The sequence below is a fragment of the Pungitius pungitius genome, chromosome 15 (genome assembly GCF_949316345.1).
Source record: "Pungitius pungitius chromosome 15, fPunPun2.1, whole genome shotgun sequence".
Lineage (NCBI taxonomy): Eukaryota > Metazoa > Chordata > Actinopteri > Perciformes > Gasterosteidae > Pungitius > Pungitius pungitius.
This window is the reverse complement of record NC_084914.1, coordinates 6,270,720-6,288,785: the sequence shown is the minus strand read 5'-3', so window position 1 is coordinate 6,288,785 and position 18,066 is coordinate 6,270,720. Positions and strand designations below refer to the sequence as shown.

At 43.9% G+C, this 18,066-nt stretch overlaps 1 protein-coding gene across 10 annotated transcripts in view; it reads right to left on the bottom strand.

Annotated features, from left to right (window-relative positions):
• LOC119209669 (band 4.1-like protein 3) overlaps positions 1-18,066 on the bottom strand; it is a 39,734-nt gene that overhangs the window by 10,861 nt on the left and 10,807 nt on the right. For 6 of the 10 annotated variants that reach the window (XM_062557814.1, XM_037459134.2, XM_062557815.1 and 3 more), the window contains exons 2-13: positions 12,926-13,131; positions 10,487-10,630; positions 7,119-7,223; positions 6,952-6,994; positions 6,780-6,855; positions 6,361-6,579; positions 5,705-5,792; positions 4,751-4,795; positions 3,959-4,111; positions 3,569-3,666; positions 2,951-3,126; positions 2,312-2,511 (exon numbers count right to left, since the gene is read on the bottom strand). In XM_062557814.1, coding sequence (XP_062413798.1) covers positions 2,312-2,511; positions 2,951-3,126; positions 3,569-3,666; positions 3,959-4,111; positions 4,751-4,795; positions 5,705-5,792; positions 6,361-6,579; positions 6,780-6,855; positions 6,952-6,994; positions 7,119-7,223; positions 10,487-10,630; positions 12,926-13,120 — 1,542 coding nt within the window. In that variant the 5' untranslated portion in view covers positions 13,121-13,131. Of the gene's footprint in view, positions 1-1,237; positions 1,823-2,311; positions 2,512-2,950; positions 3,127-3,568; positions 3,667-3,958; positions 4,112-4,750; positions 4,796-5,704; positions 5,793-6,360; positions 6,580-6,779; positions 6,856-6,951; positions 6,995-7,118; positions 7,224-10,486; positions 10,631-12,925; positions 13,132-18,066 lie in introns of all 10 variants that reach the window. The other 4 variants (XM_062557813.1, XM_037459132.2, XM_037459133.2 and 1 more) reach the window with 2 other exon arrangements.

The following is an 18,066-nucleotide window of genomic DNA, read 5'->3' as shown; positions in this document are numbered from 1 at the left end:
AGCAAGAAAACAACAAGAACCCAACTTGTAAAACCCCTTGAAAATGCATTTGACATCAGAGATTCTTCATAACCACAAATGGAACAAATGGCAATACACCGGACGTTTCTGTAAGTCACACGTTATCAAACAACACTGCTGATAAGGTTGGGGAATAAACAGAAGTAAAAAAAAATGTAAAAAGCAAATGAAAAGTAAGCAAGCAAAACAGACTCAGAGGAAGCTGAAACCTTCTGTCAGTCACTTTGACATTTAAGTGTAATTTGATCTGGATTTTGAAACACCTTAATTTTGGTGCGTATAATAAATATATAAATAAATAAATATTACGAACAGTAAGCTGACTTTCAGGCCCTCCTCCCTCCTCTTCATGCATGTTGACAATAGCGGTGATGTGGGTGAATTTAACTGTCACTATCTCTCTGCAACACGCCGTGGCTTACAGAACACCATGTGATTCAAAAGGATGTTACTTGAGAAGATGAAAGCATCTTCACACTGTACAGTCAGCTAATTTTAGCCCTTTTCGGCTGATCAAATTTAAATCATTCATTCTAATTTTTAGTGCTTTGTCTGCCTCCGATAGCACTGCAGAGAGACTGAGTGGATACGTTTCATCCATCAGTGGTTGATTTTATATATGAATCTGCATAACTATGAGATGGTTAAGGCACAATACTATGCTTTAAAATATATTTAGTGTTTTTTTAAAATTAGAGAGCAATTAGACACTAAACTTTAATTTGAGACCTAATGATGAATTTCTTTAAATTATCATTATCTGTACTTCACAATCAAATATTTAAATATTGCCCCAACTAACCACACAGTGCACAAGAGTTATTGTAAGCGGACTTGTTAGTGATGGCTATGGATTTGTTGTCAATGTAGAAAGTCTCTTGGGTCTAACCCGCTCGTCAAGGTGAAATCAAATGCAAGCCAATCAATAATGAAAATGGTGGGACTCGCGGGTGCATCCCTGTGTGATGCGGATGAGCATGTGGTCTACAGGATGAGCGCGTGACCGGGCAGAGATGAGGTTCTGAAAGTAGGAGAACTGACAGACACTGGGACAGACAGTCTCCAGGTCGGCTCTGAGCTGGAGACACAGCAGAGCGGAGATACCGGGATGGATAGTAAGGGTTATCCGTTATAATGATCTGTCAATCTAAGCCAGAGGTGGGTACTGGAACATACAGACGTGCGCGCGCGCACACACACACACACACACACACACCTCCTCTTCCTCTGAACTGTCATGGTCATGGTAGCCCTGGGCTATGGATGCGGTCAGGGAGGCTGCCTTGGGCTCCAGGTAGCAGAGGCACAGCGCCAGGGGGAAAGAGAGGGTGAGGGCGTACGGCACGGAGAAGGAGGTGGAGAGCAAGAAGAAGAAGATGAAGAGGAAGCAGGGGATGAGAGACGGGGACTTGATCGCCATGAAGTTCTGCGCGCACATCGGGAGGAAGCGCATCTCCGACAGGTCGGGAAAGGAGATGTAGCCGTCCTCGTCCAGCAAGGAGGACAGATCGGGAAGGTGCAGGGAGAAGGAGAAGAGCGTGCCGCCGCGGCTCTTGCCCTGCTCCAGCCTCTGCTTGCGGGCCGACAGCAGCAGCACCTGCTCGTCCAGCAGGGCGGCCTTGCGGTCGGCGTGGGCTTGCCGGCGGCGGCACCCGGCGGTGCTCTTGGCCGGACTGACAGACGAGGCCCGCTTACGCGCGTTCTCCCTGCGCCGCCGCCGTACTTTAGGTGATGAAACGGGAGATGAGGGGAGTGAGAGCTCTGAGCGGAGGGGGTCGGTTGTGTACACATGGGAGGAGCACTGATGGGAGGGAAATGTCAACGAAGAGAGTGTGTGTGTGTGTGTAAATGGAGATGTGCGGAGGGGAGGGGTGGCGAATACGCATGAGCAGAGAGACACACACACACACAAGTATAGTGTGGGGTCAAAGGAAGGACAAGAAAAGAAAAGAAAAGCTAATTAGTAAAGCGCACACAGGATGAGGAGAAGCACTTAGGCCTTGTCTGCTGCAGTGGGTTAAGCTAAAAGCAACTGGGAATTAATAATCAGCCTTTAAAAAGTCCAATGACAAAAAAAAAAAAAAAACCTCAAGAAAGGGACATAAAGATTCAAATCAAATCAGCTTCTAAGAAACATTGTCTTTTTCTTTGACAACCTGATGACACATTTGTACACGTTCAATCATCGTCACACTCTTCAAACCAAGTAAAAAGACACTTAAAACCTCTAGAAATGTCCCGTGTCCCAATGAGGAGCAGCTCTGACTGAACTGGTAACGGAGCAGTTCACCTTTGTGTCATGTCTGAGCGGCGTTGTCGGTTCCTGCGTCTCGGCGGCATCCATCGGAGCGTCCTCCTGCTCCGCCTTCTCCTCCTCTGCCTTCTTCTCTGTCGTTACCGTGGTGATAAGGTCTCCCTTAGTGAGGATTTTGGCCGCCCCAGCAGCGGCACTGTCCTTCATCGGAGTCTCATGGTTCTCCGTGACTGGTGCTGAAAGGACATGAAGACAAAGACGTCTTATACGCACAGCGATGCCCTGTTCTTAATGCGCGGGGGAAGCGAGGGGAATGGAATAAAGGGTTTGATTAGCTTCAGCACGTTGTTGTCAAATACCCATTGTGGCTTTGTCTTTGCATTGCAAAAGTGTCCCAAACATTTAACTTGAAAGCACATTGTTCTTCACTAAAAACAAATTTTCATATAAAACTTTCATATCATCTTTTTTTTTATATATACAGAAAGCAGAAGCAGCATCTTTAGAGACAAAGGATGTTCTCACAATCTCAGAAAAGATAAACGCACATCTTCAATAGGGAACATCCAAAATGAAAAATGTGCTTAAAGTGAATACCCTAGAGCAAAATTAACTAGATAAATGAACGCCTTGGTCACAGACGCGCTTTATAAAAACCCCTCAGCTGCTCCTCACCTCCATCCAAGCTGAGCGACATGTTGTAGCGTTTGCTGGAGGAGCGCTCGACAAGCGGGGCGGGTCTGATGATCATAGAGCTGGCCCTGCGGCTCTGAGCCTGCGTTCTGCCGCTGTAGCGAAACTTGGAGCCCAGGCTCAGGAACTTCTTGGGTTGAGACTCGGGGGATACGAGCCTGTCACAAGTCACAATCAAGAGCATTAATCAAAGCAGGAATAACACAAATTAAGCCATCTACTGAAAAAACATGAGAACTCTTAGTCATTTGAATGAGTCTCAAGAGAGGCCTTCGGTCTTGGCTCGTTACTCAAAAGAACCCAGAGGTTTGCTGCAGCGCAAAGCAACTTCACGTGTTGTCCAAAAGGGAACAATTACAGAGACTCTGAGCACTGCTTCTATTTCTCTACAAAGAAATCATCCCAGGTGATTGTCTGTAAACTTATTTTTACAGGAGTGACGGTGACCCATTAACAACAGAGGATGCTAACGACCTGGGAAAGCAGAGTAGCTTGTGCAGGCATCTAATACCTATTCTTGCTTTTAAGGGAAATGTTTTTAATCGTTAATTGAGATATCTGCAGCAGATTTAAAAGCTCAAGAGGTCCTCGGTTTCTCACCTGAAGAAGGTGTGATGCTCCACACACACCTTCCACAGCCTTTTGGCGGCGCGGTGATTTGGAAGCTTGAAGCCGATTGTGCTTTCAAACTGCTCAAACTGCAACAGGAACAAAACACTGGTTAACATTTTACACTAATGCATGACCTTCATAAAATATAATTCAAGTAAATTCAGTGTTTATGTTGGGTAGGACAAACATGTAAAAACAGCAGCACAAAGGTTGGCTGCACCTGTAAAATGCTCTTAAAACCCTGGTGGTTAGCCTGGCGTCGCTCAAATAAAAGAATTGAAACTGAATCCGGCAGTTCAGCAGATACCTAGTGAATAAACGCCTTAATGGTCCCCCGGCACTGCTCAGCTGTTTTGAAATGGTTGTTTTTGCTCTCACCTCGCCGGGACGGATTTTGATGTAAAAGTTGTTCCTCTTGTAGGAGATCTTCAGGATTTTGGGCCAAGCGAACCGGTTGATTCGCAACCTGTCTCTGTAGATGAGCAGGCCGCTTGAGCAAACTCCCAGCATGATCTCCACTCCCTCAGAGTCCTAAAACCACACACACACACACACACACACACACCAGGAAATGGCCAAAAAATAAATATTACCACAAGGAAATTCCTTCACAATGTGTCCCTCTGGCAACAAAAGATCCCTGGAAATCTCAAAGAAGAAGCCTCTGGCCACACTTGTAATCAATCTTTGATTGTGCTCTGCACAACTTAGGCTTTCATTAACTTTACAAGATATAGTGGAGGTTCAGGAGCCAGTGCACAGCAGGGTAAAGTAGAATCTAACAGAGCCAAGTTTGTGATGAAAACAGGGTAAAGCAGGCAGGTGGAGAGTGGAGTCAGGCATGTGGTACTCTTATCTTCTTTGTGCAGGCTGTGGTTACATTATATAATGACTAATAAAAGGAGCACTGAGTGGCTTAAGCACCAGTGAACATTTGAGAAATGGTGAATGAAATGACAAAATGATGCTCTCCGCTGCACAAAGCACGAGATGAGCAGGTGAAACCAATGAGGACGTTTTGAGGGGGAAGCTTTGGTCCAAAGCAGGAACAATCGGTATTAGTGGAGTGTTGAAATGAGAACTTAAATACTTGTATATAACCATGCACGAGTAGAAACCAAACACACACACACACAAACGCAAGTAAGCACATGAGATGCAGCCGCTTACCTCTCCCTCAGATGGAGCCAAGCATTCATAGAGACTCCCTACCAACTTTGCATTTAATGAGAGAGGAGAGAAGACAAAATAGGGATGCTGGTCTGATATGTGCAAACTTTTCTCCTGTATCAGAACCGACTCCGATATTAAACAGTTGATGTCTACTCAGTGTGATCTAAGGCCGTTTCATCATCTCTGTCATCTCCTCTATTCTGATCTAAATCTGTGAAGGCAATCTCCTCTCCATCGCTCAAATCTACACCCATTCGGACTATCAAAAGAACTTTTGATAACAAGACTGATGACTGTAATTTTCTTTTATGTTGACAGCGGTCCTGCACTTTCTATCCAGCTCTCTGCCTGCGTTCTAATCACTCGTTTGATCCCATCTGACCGGTGGATTAGCAAAAAGAAAAAGAAAATCAGGCTGACCCCTAGACCGCCCCCCACCCGCACCAACCCACGGACGCGGCATTGACAGAATGCCAATCAATTAGTGAAACGGGGGCGTTACTGCAGCAGCCGGCATGTTTTTGAAGCAGCGGTGTTGTGGAGGCAAGCGTCACTTTGGACTGCATGAGTGGAATGTGTTAGTTTCGTCTGGCGTAATAACATCTTTTTCATCATGTGACTTCTTAAAAACACATGGTTTGAAGTGGAGTTGTATGAGGAACTTTTTTTTAATCAAAAAGGACAGTTGGCTGTAAGCGCGCCGCAGGTTTGGAGAAACAGACAGGAGTAGAGCTACGTCGATCGGGGAAGCTGCAAAATGAATTTCAGCCCAAAGGAACGACTGTAGCCGAGATATTACATTCCCTAAATATTCTATTTCTGTTGTACAAACAACTAAAATTGGTTACCAGGCTCAAGGAGTTTTCTAATACAGTAGTATTGATGAGCTTTCTCAAACACCGTGTTCATTTTCATTTGATACTTAGTGGCACTTTCGCAGGGATTTGTTACCTTTGCGTGGTGCAGGTCCACGCCGTACATGGACAGTTTCTTGGCATTTTCCAGGAAGTGTATCTCTGCTTCGGCTGGTGACATGCCCCTTACAAAACAGAAAAGATCAGACGAGGACAAACGCAAAGATTTGATGCTCTCTGACCAGTGTGACGGTGCAGGCAGAGAGGGATGAATCACTTTTATTGCATAAAAGCTTTTGCAAAATGATCGTTTTAATGGAAGCTATAAACTGAAGCTCAACAATGTTGCGTGAGCACATCCATAGTTAGCACGGAGGACGGCATTAAATTATTCAGAGAGGGACAATGAAGGTCTAAGACAAAAGGACAGCCCGCTATATCCATCTAAACAAAAACAGAGCATTACTGCAATCATTCACTCAGGTGCTGAGAGTTCTGGTGTTCCCAGATTTAGGGCTTAAAAGCACAAAAACAATTTGTTAATTTGATAGTATAAAACTAGACATTGCCGCAGGGCGTTGTCCACTGGTTGCCGCAGATTTTACATCTTCTGCAACCAACAAACTGTAGTTGTTGTTGTTTTCATGACTGACGGGGAGGGCGACATTTTCACTGAAGAGGAAATGAACTATTCCTCTCACTTTTTAAAAGATTCCTAGTTCTCTTCTTCTTAAAAATGACACTGAGACTAACTTGTAGGTCTTGTGAAGTTCCATGACCTTCTCCTCCAGCTCTTTGGTTTGGTTGGGTGCAAAACGCAGTTCGCTGATGTAGTCGCTGCCCAATTCCTCGGGGTCGTAGTCTCCCAGTTCAGACTGCACCGCGTAGGAGCCCAGCACCGTGTGGGTGGCAAAGGAGCAGGGCAGACGGCCCGAAACCACGTCATCTCTCAGCTGCAGGCAGAGGTAGTACCTGAGAGGAGGAGGCAATAAAGCGGTCAACTTATTTTACTTTGGTTATAATAAAATGTAAGCTTTTCTTCTAATATGCATTTAAAAAATAAATACATTTTAAAAAGTCCATGACAACGAATAGAGCCGAAAAAGGATAAACAGCGATGCATCTTTAGATGAGGAAACACATCCTCAATTGTATATTAGCCGTTTACTCGCCTTGTGATATCCTCAGTCAGCTGGGCGGGGTCTGGAGGATAAAACTTAACGTTGAAAGCAAAGTTCCAGGGGCCGGCTGAGGAGTAGAAGGAACATTGGATTTTCAAAGCAGCATTTTTTTTTTATTGCATCAACCCTGTTTGGGTGTTGAAGACTTTATCAGATGACTTACTCCTGATCTGCTTCTTCAGCTCCTTGCCAGGGTCTATCCAATTCTGCAACACAACCAGATATGTTGGCTTTTAACATATTAGATAAATAAATAACTTCACTTGTAATATACATTTCTTACTGTGATGATTATGATTTCATAAATGCAGATTGGGAGGTTTGCATTACCTTCTGATTCTCTACATCTCTGCATGTGATGCCAAAGTAGTCCTTCTCCAGTAGATTGAGGTGGTCGCATACTTTATCAAAGAGCACATGGCCTCGGGCTCGTTTCTGTGACAAAGGTATAAAACTAATTATATATATATGGTTGTTCACATTTGTGATCATAGACCATATTTCATAGTTATCCAGACAAGACACATGATACTTTTGTGACATTAAAACTACATGCATACTTCTGTTATTTGATTCATAATCCTGGGAGAACTGTATACATATTTACAGAAACAAAAAGCATTATGAAATCAAAACTAACCCATTGCCTTTCCTGCTCAGTGGCTGGAGCGCTGCAACCCCCCCCCCCCCCCTCCACCCTCCTGCTGGAGGCGGTTAGACTTCACAGACTCATCTGGTCACATGAGATATTTTAAGGCCTGAGCTTCCACAAACAGACGCCTCCTCCCTGCACAAAGCTAAAGACGGCTCCTCGCGCCTGGATTTACTGAATACCGCGGCCGTGGCTCATTGTAGCAGCAGGAGTCATAACACGCCGTCTGTCAAATTCACATGTAGCCCATGACATTGGGGTCCAGAACACACACATCCACAAGAAATCCATAACACACATGGTACATGTATACCACAGTCCACCCACACTCTCATCACATGAGGCGTACACTGGTCGTTTTCTTTTGAGGAAAACTCTGTAGCGTCCTTGCAGGATTTTTTCTTTTTCGCAGAACCATAAAGCCACTGACAGCAGAGTTAATCCCACCAGAACATCTCTGAGGGAATTAGCAGAGTCGTGGCAGACGATTGCCGCCCCGCTGTGACAGTGGATTCTCAACGGCACGCACACACACACACACACATGCACGAGGTTGGAGATTTGCTAAGGATTATATGAACCAAACAAATTAAAAGTATGGCTGAAACCAATCATTTTTTATCATCACTATCAATTTAAATGCATATTGCATATTCTATTAATCCACAAATTGTTGCAGTCCTAATTGAAAGGATTCATGTAGCATGCCTTGTCATGTATGTAAGCGGTGGATGGAGACTAAGAGGGTGAGACGTGGGATTTTTATTCCCACGTCTCACCCTAGTTTCAGCTGTTCCGCGTCACAGAAAAGGGTGGGAAACGATGAGTGAAGACCCCTAGCCGACAGGGATTTGAAATTGAGTTGACCTGCGGAAACTACAGGGTCAGAGGGATACAAGTGTCACATTCTACACCCGTTTCACAAAGGATCGGGAGGGAGGGAGGGAGAAGAGGACTGCCTGGCAATTATCCGAGACTCCTGACCTTGACTGCATCATCGCTCTTTCTTGACAAGGTGCCTCTATTCGTCACGACCGTATAGGAAAAACAAGCAGACATAAAAACTAGACAATTCTGCAGCGCTGACACCAAGGCTTGTTTTAGTGGCCCGAGAATACCTGCGTTCATTCACTCCCTCTGTCACGGATTTATTTTAGTATTTTACTGCAATCCAAAAGAGTGGCCGCACATCGGAATTACGCCTCCCTTTCAATTTGTTTTGCTAAATTTAGCAAAATATGCAGTGTCATCTCCTTATTCTGTTAGTCATAGTTCCATTAAAAAATAAAATAAAACACTGCACAAAGAAGTTGGGGGGCACAATATGATATAGCTGTACCTGTTTTTAAAGTACCTGTCAGTTAAATTGGGCGTGAAGGCAGGTTTCATTAGTGATGTCAATGTATCTTATTTTACCTTTAGATAAAGGATAATGGCTTCAAATGTATTGTAGGCAAGTGCACAAATATACATTTGTTGAACCTCCACCTGAACAAATGCCCCTAAACTATTGCGCTGAGGAAACCCCACCGTCTCAAGGGCAAGAAGTCCAGACTGACCCCAGTCTACCGAGGAACCCTTCCTTGGTCACAGTGGGACGTCCAGTAATCATGCCAACCCACAGACTCAATGACACTGATTCCCTCCAACAAATGCTCTCATTTCACAGTCCGAACCCTCAACCAGCGACACAAGAACAGCCAGCTAATCCCTCCATCCAAACCCCCCCCCCCCCCCCCCCCCGGTGGGGAGGAATCTGCTCCAAAGCAGATTTGAGGAGGAGCATCTGGTACACATTTTGAGAATGAACAAAGTTTAAAGAAGTTAAGAGAAAAGACTCAACTTTCCATTTGGACGGACAGAAATGTGTAAAAGTGAAATGTCAAATAAGTTCCCTATTCAGATTTATTCCTGAATTGATAATGCTCCAAGAGAGCGAAGGCTTGTTTGAAGGAAGAAAGAAGCTACTATGCTGTGCACCTCTTGACATTTACAACAAAAATACATTTCTTTGAAGGCCTCTTCTGAACACTGTGAACTTGAGTCTATAGACAATCTGAGTAATTGTTCCCCACAAAGCTACATGGTGCTGCTTTGGAAAAAGAACTAGCCTCACAAAGCAATTGATACCGAACAAAACTATACGTATAGTAAAATCCAGCAAAGAAACGGCGTTATCCTGATCCTGCCTCGCTGAGGTGATACAACCATTCCAAACGTTTAACCTTTGCTGCCTCTTTTAAGTGCAATGGACAGCACATCAAAATGAATATTCAACACTGCATCCTCCGCTCACGTTCGGGCCCCTAAGGATTAATAAACAAACCGCTGTATGTCCTCTCTGCACAAAACATCCCATTTCCACATTCATTTCTTCCACATTATGATAGAAGCCATCCTGCAGGTGGAGGGGGGGGGGGGGGGGGCAGCACATGTGTTGCAAGCTTCCCATCTACAACAAACAGACACGTGTTTTCCCACAGATTGTTGGCTCTCCTTTCCTCAGGGGGTTTATTTTTAGATTGCTCAATAAGCTTTGAAGTAAGAACCAAAACCAAACTATTTCTTCCTCCCTCATCGTTAGATAGAGAAGAACTCCAAAAAGAAAATGTAAATTCAAAACCTTTACTTCTGTCAAATCAGCAGCCAGCTCCCCCTGACAATGTCTTTGTGGATCACATTTTGTTGGAACATATTGATGCAGTATTCAAAGTTGCGGCCGTCCGTCTACCATAACTCTTTATGTTTGGAAATCCAGGCATAAACAGTTCCACTATTTTTTTTGTTTTGTTTATTTAAATTGATTGCAACTTCTCCCTGAACCTCGTACCACTACGTTTGCATAGAGAAAGTTCTGATTGTTTCGCTTTGCATACACAGAGCCCAGCAAATAACTGACTCCAGATTAAGCAAGAAAAATTGACTGTGGTACGAGACTTTGTCAGTTTTATCCGTTAATTAAAGATGTCGATTTCGGCTTCAGCTAGATCCTTTTTTCTCAGGCTAGTGTTTATCATAATCATCCCGGTTAAGCGCTTACTCTCACCTCCAAATTAAGGGTGAAGTCGGAGCCATCCAGCAGGGCAACCTTACACTCCATGATCTTCGTCTTCTTCACTCCTTTCAATGGAGACCGGGAGAGGCGACTGATGGAGGACCTGTGGGAGACCTGGTCCACCTCCTGCTGCTCCTGAGAGACAGAAAGAGTTTTCAGACTAGGAGTTAACTCATTAATTGTAGTTTCCCACTGGACTTTTGGGTTGTCTTTGCTGAGGTCAGTGAAGCAGTGAGACGTTTCTGCATGTATTTCGTTGTATAAATGGCGCCGATTTTAGGTTATAAGTGTTCACAGATTGGAAATGACAAACACTGTCTGCCGTTATGTTACCCAATGTCAATTTCTTAAAAAGAAAAAGAATAACGTTCTTCCACAGGTCCATAACCTGAATTTGGAAATCAAGACTGTGTGTGAAACTAATTGGGTCCCACCGAGATGAGCCAGAGGTGTACTGCCATTTTGTCTTAAATAGAGAGAATCCTATTTTCCACTTGGCTGAAGACAAAGCCCTTGCTGACTCAGCTTTACCCGGGAAAAGATGCTTTTGGCTTTGAGACAGTTCTCATTCATACAAAGCCCCAGTTTCATTTATATATATTGAAAATGTCTAATCTTGTCATACAGGCTGTACTCGTCACATTGTATCTACTGTAGTCCCCTTTAGAGAAAAGAGGATTAGACTAACAGCCTAATTTTAGATTTGATTTAGTTAGAATGTGTAACATTCACCCAATTGTGTATTCAAAAAGCAGATTAATCCTAACCAATAAGAGTGTAAATGAAGTGGCTTCAGATTATTGACTTCAATCTGAACCCAGCAGCAGGGTTCAGAGACGTATCTCAGCGCGGGCATGAGTCTCACAGGAAACACACATTTCTGTGTCTGTGTGCTGGGACTTCTCTCCATCTTGTTCCTGCCAATTCACACAGCTCTGATGGTGGCAGAGCATCATCCATCATCCGCTTTGTGAGGCGACGAGGGCCGCAGAAAGCAGATACTGCTTTGGATCCATCCAATGGGCAGCATTTTAAGTGTTGCCCATTGGGGGGCAAGTGAATTATAACGGCACTGGCTCTAGGGAGGTCCCTTCGTTTAAAACAGACTAAAACAACTGCAAAAGAATTTACTACGATTACACTGTGTGTGTGTGTGTGTGTGTGTGTGTGTGTGTGTGTGTGTGTGTGTGTGTGTGTGTGTGTGTGTGTGTGTGTGTGTGTGTGTGTGTGTGTGTGTGTGTGTGTGTGCGCGACAATCACGGCCCCGACGTGGACCATCGTGCAACGTGGGTGTAATTTTGATCAGCACAGAAGTCGCGATATCCGAGCCCAATCTGCGGCACATGGTCGATCGGGCTGGAAATTGTTGGCATTTGGAGCATGTGGAATGATAAATATTCATAATTTAATCCCAAGGCAACGGTGGCCTAATACAAACAGAAACATTTATCCGATAGTTACCTTCGTATACATAGCAGGGTAAAACTTAATCTCGAGGGTAGGCATCATTGTGTCTTTTTTTGCTACGTTGCCTCACCTCGCCCTGCGTCTGCTGCTCTCTCACTAAGATTTGTGTGTCAACTCATGCTCCATTTCTTCCCCTCATCAAACATTTCCATACTTCCATTTCTCCACATCACGGGAAAAGCCACGCTGCGAGGTCAGTTGTGCTGTGAGACCCCGCGTGCTCAAATTGCATTAACATGCCTAAACAAGCAGCAGATCACAGGAAAAGGCCAAACATCTCAAAAGCAGCACTGATTTTTTTACTGCGTGTCCACATCTGGCTGTGGTGACTTTTGACTCCTTTACGTGGATTGATTATATACACCAAGGAGGTCTAAAAGTTTAAACTCTATACAGCTAGAAGCCAAAGGAATAAACAGGAATCTGAGTCAAGTCTTAGGATCTCGCTGCAGTTTGTTTCGTTGAACTATGCTGGGAGATCTCGAACCACTATGAGCCTTGAGGCTCTCTTCAGTAGTCTTGTTTACTCATTCTTCCCATGGTTCTGTGGTAAATCAGTCAAATCAGCTGTCTGGGAGAATACTATTTTGCAATATGCTGTGACCTTGATTTTTCTAAATGAAAGCCTTAGAGCAGTGACTGAAACACAAGCTCACTTGAACAGACATCTGTTGCGTCGCCACTTTGAACACTGAGGTCATGTTGTCAGTTTTTATTTTCTTCATTTACATATCTCACACAAAGGCACAATTCATTCCGGAAGGGGGCGAATGGCATTGATGTTTTCACAAATTCAAGAAAATCTAAAAAGGGAAATTGGCATTGTTTACATCGTTAACAGACAAACAGCTTCAAATAAATGACTTTAGTATTCGTAGAATATTGAAAAAGTACATTTTGAAAAGGGTCCTGCTCTCATGCGCCACTCAAGTCGTCACCGACTGCAGTTCTGAGGAGGCTGACCTGTGCTTTCCTGGCCGGGGTGCTGTGTCCGGCGGCGGCGGGAAACTGCTCCGGCTGGTTCTGAGGCGAGGCGGGCTCGGCGGCGGCGGCTGCTGCTGCTTTAGCTTTTCCTTTCCCTTTCCCCTTCTCCGTCTCCTTCTCCTTGTTCTCCCGCGGCTGCTTGGCCTCAGAGTCTGCGCCCGATTCAGTCGTCATGGTAAATCACGCTGTTGCGAGGGGGAGAAAGGAGGGTAAAAATGAAGTGGATGCAAGCCGGTTTGTTGCAAGTCGCGTTTTCAACAAACTCAGCAGCGGCGGATGGAAAGTGTTTTGACTGCTGGTGTCGTTTCTACTGAAGAGAGTGTTCATTTTTCTATTTGGTATAAGGGGAGAAATGTTTGTCTCTTTTATACAAAACCCTCCCAGACGGACTGAAACTAAGGATAATTGTCATCGTTTCTCTCTATTAAATCTTGGGTCTGTATAATTTAGGAAAATAGGAAAATCATATTCATATATTTGGTCCAATCCAAGCTAACGGTCATGTTTTGTCAAAAAGATATTCAGTATCCAACAGTATAAAACAGAAGAGCAGCGAGAGAATGTCAATCATTTAAAATCAATGGACATATTTTATAAGTAATGTTTTTACTGCAACAATCAACACAAAAAAAGACTGCCTAATCAAAATAACATGTCTGTCTGGGATTTGTGGCACACTGGCAGAAACCCAGCAGACAACCATCCTAAATAGATAAACAGCAGCAGTGGTGCACGTCTTTCATACCGTGACCTTCCCTCGGTGAATGGCAGCGTACAAACCACGGATGCCGTCCCGAGGGCCTAAAACTCTAACGAGAGGAAACGTCCAATGGCCGGTTTGGCCAAACCAAGAGGACAGGTGGGATGGGATCGCACCCAGGGGGGGGTGTCCCGTGGGGTTTGGAGGGACGGCACGTTGGGCCTCCGCTGCAGGGAGTCTGGGGGTTTGTATTGCGGATGCTTGTCATTCTGCTGCTGGGCTGCTTCTCCCTCAGCTCTATTTATAGAGCCGTGTTTACTCCGGGAGGATCTCTGACATCCATCCAGGGACAGCAGCCTCTGGATCAACAAAGGCCACGGTGTGGGCCGGGGTGATCCCCCAAAGCGACGGACGCGTTCAACAAATTGCTAGGACTACTGCAAAGTGGAAACTCTGGCGACAAAAACAAAATAAAAAAAATAAATGAATAAAAATAGGAATGTCATGTATTGACTATTTTGAAAGATTTTGCTTTAAAAAAAGGGAACAAACACTTTAGAATTTGTAATAAGAAACCTGTCGTCTCGGTCTTCAAAGATTCGTGAAAGCTTTTTCAAGGACTAAATTCGGCTCACATGCCGAAGTCCACGTGTCCTGCAGTGAACAGGACTGTCAAGCATTTAACTGGATTTATTATCAGCTGGAGTCCAAGCCCTCATCATACCTCCGTGTTGATTTCTTCATCGTGCACTTATTTAAGGCTCTTGAAGCTGAACTGAGAGGAATGTTTTGTTGCATCCTTCAAAGCACCACAAGTGTGACTATTAGTGGGGAGACTGCAACAAGCGAACCGCTTCATTTGGTATAACTGCTTATTCTAATGCAGAACAACACAAGTATGTGAGAAAATGGTAGTAATGGAATTACTACAAATGGGAATACAACATGAATCCCAGGTAACAAAAGACTTAAGCAGAGGGAGCTGTCGGTGTTTTAACAGATCGGGATGGTGTGCACTCAAAACAGCATTAAATCCAGACTTGGACACGTTACTTCTCCACTCGCTATCGTAGACGTCACAAACATCAAAGGTCACTGAACGCAACATGTTTATCAGACCCTCACTGATGTTTGAACTTCAGGTGCCATAAAAGGCTGTAAAGATGGTTGAGAAGTTGATTACAGGCCTGAGTGGCGGAAATGTGACGGTGGTGATGAAGTCACAAGATCCAAATTCTAACCCAAAAAAGAAAAAAAAGGAGAAGGTTAACTAATGCTAAAACCCCACCAAGGCAAATTCAACTGGAGTCCTTTCAAAACAGCTGCAGTAGCTGCTGCTACTTTGCTACTGAATACTAGCATTACTGTGCAGCCATCACCGATTACTGGGCTACACATGACACAGCAATCTGTGACGGCTGCACAGCTAACCTTTGCTTCTCTTAAACCACAAAAGAAACAGGAACTGTATTTGGGGAGGAAAGGGACATCTTAGCACCATAGAAAAGGAGGAAGAATACGTTCAGTCACTGGTGACAGGCGCTCTTAACAGGGCCACACAGTGGGCGTGTGTGTGTGTGTGTGTGTGTGTCCCTCTCCATGCACTGGCACATACAATACACATTCAGAAAGATGTATTCACAACTCATTTAGTGTCCTGGATAACTGATTGTATACAAGAGCGGCTGATTATTGTACCCATGTAGCCTCATCTTAGTGGCCGAGAGATTCAGCTTGGGTATCTTGTTATCTCTCACTTTATGGTTAATAAACACGTGGCAGCTACGGGAAAGCACAATTAATCCAAATTGTATCAAATTTCAACATGGAATTACAGAAGAGGCAATGTGTGTCAACCTTTCAAAAAGTCACACCATATTAATCATTCAAATGTTTTAAATGGAAATGAGAATGATGTAAAAATGATCAAACTATCTTATAGGAAATATAACAACTAATATTAGTCAAAATAATAATAATTGTTAAGTCTTATTTCCTAAATATATTGCTATGCGCACACACACACACAAGGATGAGGGATCGCCATCTGTGCCATTAGCCAGAGTAAACCACAGCTGGGTCCCTCCCCCCCTCCCACACTCGCGACCCATCGTGGAGCTTATGGAGGTTACATGCAGGGGAATGCTTGCCGTTTTTTTTTTTTTTTTTTTTTTACACGTCCAGGCCCATTCCGAGTGGGCCTGCAGTTCATGATGAGACCCCCTCCACATAGCTGCAGGGCTGACAGCTGTCTCACACACACACCACACCCCCCCCCCCCCCCCCCCCGTAACAGGATCCCATGTAGCTGGTTTTTAAGTGAGAGACACCTCTGCTGAAGAGCCACAGATCCCTGCACCTTTTCAACAGTCCTTACTTTAAAAACAACAGACTAAGTCATTGATCTCATCATGGACGTGATGTTCTATTCCGGGCAAATCCTGTTTGTGTCCAACTTTTTTTTTTACCATTCATCATCAACGTTAGATGTGAGGTTTTCAGTGAATACTTGTAACTGCAGCGACTTATAACACTCGTCACGATCTCTGCAGGCACAGTGTGAGAAGGGCTGTCCCTTCTTAGTTGATTAACACTAATCTGTTGTTGATCGACTAAGAGCTTTTTAGTCAATTAGGATGATTTAATTATGTGAGAAATTAGTGAGCACAGCCCATCCCTGGTTAACACAAGATTTAAAGTGGTGCTTTTGCAAGAGTCTGGTTTTACGGATCTGTCTCAAACCAACTAACCGATTAGCCGCCATGACTGTATGAGAATATGAGTATTAGAATTAGAAACAATTTAGTTGGTGCCACTGTGTATGGAAACCACTGTTGAGTGGTTTAACTGTCACACTAACAAAAATGACTTAAAATAAATTAACTTAAAATACTATTCAATATAGCATTATTTTCATGTTGCCAGCTTCTCCAAAGTGAGAATATATTGTTTCCGTGTCTTACACACCAGTACATTTGTTGTGTTTTAGATTGTGTCCAGTTGTTGGATGATCAAAACAAGGCACACTCTCAGACTTGCTGCAAGTGATCGTTACATAGATCTCTCTAGAATGAAGAACAGAGAGCTAAACTTGGAACTGGATTGATGAGCAAGAAAGGTGGAAACGATGACACAGTTTGGTGAAACAGGCAACAGCAGGAAGCAAGTTATCCTGACTCTATATAGAGGACATTACTGTTTTTCACTGAAACTAACAAGCAACATAATGATGAGGCATTTAGACGAGGTTTATTTACGCGTAAGACAGTCATGCAAAATGTTGCTCAATAACATCTCACAGCTTTGCAAAGATTAGTCCCGCCTTCAAGAACTCGAGAAATATAAACAGACCTGATCTGTTCGCTAGTGGGTTCAGCCAGAACATTCATCGGCTCTGGTGCAGCACAAAATAAGCGTAGAGGCAGTCCTGGCAATAGATGTTTCACTTATAGAGCCAACCAACCAGCCAATAACCCAACCCTCTATAATAAAAAACATACATCCTACCAAAAATGGTAGAAAAGAAGCTATGAATGAAGCTTGTGGCTTTTTTTTATTTATTTACTTGTACTCATCATTAAAGAAGTGTAGATAAATACATAAATCCTACAGTCATGATCATGCAGACATTTTCAAGACTAAATTTTCTGCTGAAACAACAAGGCATTTCTGTTTAGTCCGCCTTCATTGGAATAATTGGGGGGGGGGGGGTGACCTGTGTCACCGGGACACGACGCACCACAAACTACAGCCTCCAAAACGTTCATGAAGCGTAAAATATATCTCTAAAAGAGATTCAACCATAACGAAACACTATAATCTTCATGAAAGCAGCACTTACTGCAGACCTGCTCTTTCAGGTTGCATTAGTTTCAGATAGCTGTACACAAGAACTGGCAACGGAAAATACACGCCTCGGCCTAAGCAACGGTTATTTTTCTACAGGTCTCATAACAGCTGCGACAAATCTATGCTTGCTTGCTTATTTCAGCGCCTTCTCAAAAATATGATTTTTGTTGAACCCTTGTGAACGGAACAAGACCAGACATTTCACAGCGCAACAGAAGCAATCGGAGAAGGGATTCTGGTCACATGAAGGTGACTTCAGGCTGAGGGCATTTTTGCTGAGGAGGCCATAAATTGTCGGATTGCTGCGTTTACATTCTTAGCCTGACGGTCCCTCGCAGCAAGGCACTCTGGGACACAGGAGACAGACCAGCTAACAGCTTCTTAAGACGGGCCGACAGGGATTAAGCATTTCATGCGATTAGTTATAGGTCATCAGTAAATTACCTGCGTCTTAATAATCAATTATGTTAAAAAGTATTGTTCTCATCAGTTGCAACACGCTTTCACCAGACTCAATTTTATTGTATATTTTGGACACTATGCTCTTTGGGAAATACCCAAGCCTCGCCCG